Source organism: Vespula pensylvanica, chromosome 9 (genome assembly GCF_014466175.1).
Source record: "Vespula pensylvanica isolate Volc-1 chromosome 9, ASM1446617v1, whole genome shotgun sequence".
Taxonomy (NCBI): domain Eukaryota; kingdom Metazoa; phylum Arthropoda; class Insecta; order Hymenoptera; family Vespidae; genus Vespula; species Vespula pensylvanica.
This window is the reverse complement of record NC_057693.1, coordinates 5,155,070-5,160,858: the sequence shown is the minus strand read 5'-3', so window position 1 is coordinate 5,160,858 and position 5,789 is coordinate 5,155,070. Positions and strand designations below refer to the sequence as shown.

General features: G+C 46.1%; 1 protein-coding gene across 7 annotated transcripts in view; it reads right to left on the bottom strand.

Annotated features, from left to right (window-relative positions):
- The window catches only part of LOC122632005, a 17,219-nt gene extending 11,430 nt beyond the window's left edge, over nucleotides 1-5,789 (bottom strand). The window contains exons 1-2 of one of the 7 annotated variants that reach the window (XM_043818353.1): nucleotides 4,060-4,375; nucleotides 2,877-2,995 (exon numbers count right to left, since the gene is read on the bottom strand). In XM_043818353.1, the coding sequence (XP_043674288.1) occupies nucleotides 2,877-2,886 (10 nt within the window). In that variant the 5' untranslated portion in view covers nucleotides 2,887-2,995; nucleotides 4,060-4,375. Of the gene's footprint in view, nucleotides 1-2,876; nucleotides 2,996-4,027; nucleotides 4,376-4,436; nucleotides 4,527-4,940 lie in introns of those variants that run through there. The other 6 variants (XM_043818356.1, XM_043818357.1, XM_043818354.1 and 3 more) reach the window with 6 other exon arrangements.

The window sequence follows — 5,789 nt, the reverse complement described above, 5'->3', positions numbered from 1 at the left end:
GCAGCAGGCAAGTACTAAACAGACTTCCTCACGTCGAATCGACGCAAATCCACCAACGACCGAGACACAAACGGAGTACGGTATATAGGTACTAAGCAAGCAAGCAAGCAAGCAAGCAAGCAAGCAAGACCGAGAGTACGATAGAGAAACGATTGGGTCAGGCACCCCGTGAACGTCTACGTAGCCGTGTCTACCACGATTGCAACCGTCTACGTCGTCCCTAGGACGTTCACGGCCGTGTGTATATCCACGGAATCCCCTCATTGTCTTCCTAACGATCTCTCTCTCTCTCTCTCTCTCTTTCTCTTTCTCTTTCTCTCCTTTTCTTTCCTCTTTCCTCAACCGAGATACCCGGGGTATTTCCATCTCCTTTCGATATTTTCTTTTTTTTTTCTTTTTTTTTTCTTTTCTTTTCTTTTCTTTTCTTCAAAGATATATCTTTTTCGTTCCTTTCCTTACCGAGAACCGTCCTAGAGAACGATATCTCATTTTTTTTTGTCTTTTTTTTTCTCCTTTTCTCCTTCATTTTTCTTTCGCACCTGCTGCCACGCAGCCTAGACCCGAGAACCCGACACGACGCATGGAATGTTTTCCTATCGTGGCTTCGAGCCTTCGTGTCCTTTTTATTTTTTTTTCTCTCTTGTTTATGTTTTTTATTATTATCATTTTTTTCCCTTCTTCTTTTTCTTTTCTTTTCTTTTTGTTTACTTTCGAAACGGTACAGATTATCTATCGATCGGGATAACACAGTAGAAGTATTATATTCCTCTGATCCCCTTTTGAAAATCATCTACTACTACTACGACTACTACTACTACTACTACTACTACTACTACTACTACTACTACTCTCTTTCTCTTTTTAGTTCCAAAATATCTCTGTCTCTTGCGTCGTTGATAAGAGGAGAAGAAGGAGAAGGAACGAATATCTTCTCGGTGATATGATAATCGATTTTCTTTATCATCGAAGTACTCAGAATTTCAGTGGATTTACGCGAAACTTTTGGGATCCCCTTAAACGAAGATCGAGCTAACCAACTGGTAAACTTTCTCGGTAAAGGAGTTCAGATAAGCTTTCGAGAAAATCTACGGGGAAAAGCTTTGTCGCACGCTTATCGTCGATAGAGAGGGGTTGTCCTTATGATTATTTTTATTCGTTATTATCGTCTCTTTCTTTATCTCGTAAGTACGAGCTCGTGAAATCTCGTTCGATAACGCAGAACTCGAGCGTTAAAAATCTGAATTTCGGTAGTCGCGCGCAAATAATTGCAACAGCGTACCGCTTTCGGCTAAAAAAAAAAAAAAAAAAAAGAGAAAAGAAAAATAATAATACGCGATTGTTACCTCCCTCTCTCTTCTTCGAAAATCCAAGTCATCTTGATAAGAGAACTTTGATAATGTCTTACGAGCGAACAAATTGTACGATTCATCCAACTGGCGAATTTCACTCGTTTCGCTTTCCAAAAGTTTTTCCATTACTTTTTATGTATATGTACATGTATATACGTACGTATACATATATTTTTTCTTTTCTTTTTAGAAATATCACGAATAGATGAAAAAGAGATCGTGGATTATTAAGATCGACTCGAGGAAATACTCGATAAAACATATTATACACTTTCTCGAACTTATCGTTTGTGTTTTGACTCAACACTCAACGTTCCCGAGCATTACATAATATTATTTAAGTAAGAGAGAGAGAGAAAGAGAGAGAGAGAGAGAGAGAGAGAGAGATCATCATGCGTTAGAAGAGATCTTTCCGAGAGATCCCAGAAGAGCGCGGTTAGTTCTGACACGAGTTTACAACCGAACGAAGAAAACGAATGCTCGCGAGGCGTAGCATTTTCTTGCTTGCGAAAGTCAACGGTTTCTCGAAAAGTCGTAATAGTTAAAGCGAATTCAATCGATTCCGCGTAACGCGTCGCAGATATCTCGCGACAAATTAATTGAATTCCTACGTTAGATCGTGTGAGAAAAAACGAGCCTAGGAATTCCGTGCTCGCGAGCATGGATTCTTGTTAGCCCACGCGCGACAACGAGGCTCTAGCAGAAAGAAAGAGAGAGAGAGAGAGAGACTCTACTCCTCGAAGGTTCTCATCTTGGAGACATCTTCTAACGTTTCCGCGGACTTTAACTCGTTCCATATCGAACTTTCATTCCCATTTTTATTTCTCTCTAAATCAAAAGAGAGACAGAGAGGAGAAACGTATGCGTATAACCAACGATTCGGATCGCGTGAACTTTTAATTAATATGACCAGGCCGGCGCGAAAACAGTTGGCGAGATTCGAATGATTCGGAGGAGGAGATCGAATGACGATCGCGTTCGACGATTGACATCGATCATCGGGAATAAACAATGAAAATAAACAACGAATTCGAGTAGAAATAGCCGCGAGAGAGAGAGAGTGAGAGAGAGAGAGAGAGGGAGGGAGGAGGATATCGAAATCGAAATCGATATCGAAATCGATATCGAAATCAATATCGATGAGGAAATTTTCGAGAAACGATTTTCCTGCGATGGCGAGAGACGACAACGATCCTAGTCGTCGTTCAAGACGGAGGTGTCTCTCTCGTGGCGTTGCATGAAAATAGCCGAGTGTACTTGGAATATCGTGCGGCCTACGCGGTAAGCATGCTAAAAGGCGTTCGTTCGGGTCGCATCGGCTCGAGAGAGAGAGAGAGAGAGAAAGAAAGAGAGAGAGAGAGAGAGAGAGAGAGAGAGATTGTACGCTCTTCGAGTAGAAGAGAAGAAAGAGGAGGAGAAGGAAGGAGGAGAGTCTTTCTCGGCGCTCGGTGGTCGGGAGGAGGAGGAGAAGGAGGAGGAAGAGGAGGAGGAAGAGGAGGAGGAGGAGGAGGAGGGCTCGTGGTTCACCTGTCGTCATGGCAACGCCGCTTCGCCGCTCACTTGTTACTCCATCGGAATGGCTCGGCCCTCGGTCCTCTCTTCGCTCGCAGCATCCGTAGGAACGCGAACTGAACGCGAGTTACGATCTAGTCGTAAGAGAGAGAGAGAGAGAGAGAGTAAGAGAGAGAGAAAGAGAGAGAGAGAGAGAGAAAGAGAGAGAGAAAGAGAGAGAGAGAGAGAGAGAGAGATGCTAGTTTATCGCAAAGAGGGTAGTGGGAGAGAGGGAGGCAATAGTAGACCGTGCGTTTCCGTGGGGCAACGCATTCGATAACACGAAAAGAAAAAAGAAAGAAAAAAAAAAAAGAAGAGAAGAGAAAATAAAAGAATACAGAAAAGAAGAAAAAAATGTAAAAGGAAAGGAAAAAAAAGAAGAGCGCTTTAGTAATAGCTTTCACCGCTTCGGCCCGACCTCGTCGATGCCTCGTGCATCACCCCCTCGTGCATCACGTTCGTGCACACGCTCGCATGTCTCTCTAGCAGCGTCTCTCGCTAGGTCACGTCGAAGACGAGCGCACGGAGGACTCCCGGATATACGACCAGAGCGTATCTCACGGCCACGATTTTATTCGAGTCGCGGCCGCCTGCCTGGAGGTCTAAAGAGGGTTTAAAGAAGAAGAAGAAGAAGAAGAAGAAGAAGAAGAAGACTACTACTACGACGACGACGACGACGACGACGACGACGACGACGACGACGACAACGAGCGGCGCTCTTCTCTTCGCTCTTCTCCTCTCCGTCTCTCTCGGCGCGCACTCGAGCAGAAGTCACTCTTTCTATTTTAAGCGACGTGCACTCGGACCCTCGCTCCAACGCAAGCGGCCGCGCATTCTCGATTTTCTACGTGTTGAGACGCGATGGACGACCAAGCTCTCTCTCTCTCTCTCTCTCTCTCTCTCTCTCTCTCTCTCTCTCTCTCTCTCTCTTTTTCCATATCTCTTTCTCTTTGTAACTCTTGACACATACACTCGCGCACTCGCGCGAAAGATCGATCTCTCTCTCTCTCTCTCTCTCTCTCTCTCTTTTTCTGTTTCTTTCCTTTTATATATATACATACATACATACATACATACATATGTATATAAATATATATATATGTGTGTGTACGTACGTACGTACGTACTGTCTCTCCCTTCCTTCTCGTTATCCACTTACGAGCGCGTCGATCTGTTTGCTATGCAAATCCCGTCCGACCGGCGCTGACGTAGACGGCGGCAACACCAACGCAGAAACGGGTCCGTTGACGATATCTCCTACTAACACACTTAACCGCTGCGCGGTTAGTCATTGCCCGCGGACGCGCACACGTAGAAAATGTAATCGGACGACGACGAGAAGGAAGGAGGTGGCGGAGAAAGAGGAGGGAGGAGGAAGAGGAGGATCGACGGCGTCGCGAGGAGAGCAGCAACACTTTCGAGGGAATCTCCTTCTTCTATCTCTCTCTCTCTCTCTCTCTCTCTCTCTCTCTCTCTCTCTCTCGTAGCACGTTGCGTTATCACAGAACTCTCTCTCCCTCTCTCCCTCTCTCTTACTCTCTTGTGCTTTCTCAACGTTGACACACGAACACACACTGCGTGCCGCTGACAGCTCGAGATGCCACCAGTGCTCACCACTACCCACCACTCAGCTTTTACTACTACTACTACTACACTACTACTACTACTACTACTACTACTACTACTACTACTACTACTATACTACTACTACTACTATTACTACTACTACTATTACTATACTACTACTACTACTACTACTACTACTACTACTACTACTACTATTAACAGAGCAGCAGTAGCAGCAGTAGCAGCAGCAGAACGACGTCGACGACACGTCCAACAGAAGCAGCACGAGCGGTAGTGCGAGACCAGCAACAGCCAAGTCGAAACGCGGCAGCGCGAATTCTCTCCTCTCTTCTCTTTCTTTTTAAAAGCTGCTACTGCTGTTGCTGCTGCTGCTGCTGCTACTGCTGCTGCTGCTACTACTAATGCTACTACTGCTACTGCTTGACGTCATCGGCGCCTAATCGCGAGACGTACTTGCCACACACCGTACGCACCCGTCTACGCAAACCGTCTGTGACCCTTCTTCTTCTTGTTCTTCCTCTTATGTTTTCCTTCTCTCTATCTTTATCACTATTTATCTCTATTCCGTGGAAGAGGATCACGCGTCACGAATCGTCGTCCTCTTCTCCCGCGGCTTCCAATAAAAGGAGAGAAGCATCCTCCTTTCGACGACCGGTGACGACGATATCGACGATGACGACGATAATAACGATGTTGATGTTGTTGACGACGATGACGACGATGATGATGATGATGATGATGATAATAATGACGACGTCCACCACCTCCTCCTGGATCGCGCCGTCTCACGTGTTCCTCCACCTCCAGCTTCTCCTTCGACACCACCTCCCACTCTCGTCCTCGCGCGAGACGTTCGACGTCCGTCGTACGTTCCTAGATTCATCGATCGAACGACGATCTCATCGATTGCTCACACTTTCCTTTTGATTCGATCACTCGCTAAACGATCAATTTCAAATAATCTTTTCTCTCTCTCTTTCTCTCTCTCTTTCTATTATATATCCCTCTCGTCGAAGAGAAGGAGCTGGCACGACAGTCGATCCGCGCGCTTCCGCCGGCCCGCTTCCACTGAGCAACGAAACCACCGAGCGAGAGCCGTTCACGCGTACCGGTTTTCTCGCTTCGAGCGTCGACGACCGCCGAGAACGGAACGGCACCAGCGCTCTCCTTCTCTTTCTTCGCGCTTTACTACGTACGTCTGTCTAAAGGTCCTATGTCTGCTGTCGTCTACGTCTACGTCTACGTCTACGTCTGTGTCTACGTCGTCGTCGTCGTCACCGTCAAGGAAACGGCGTCGTCGTT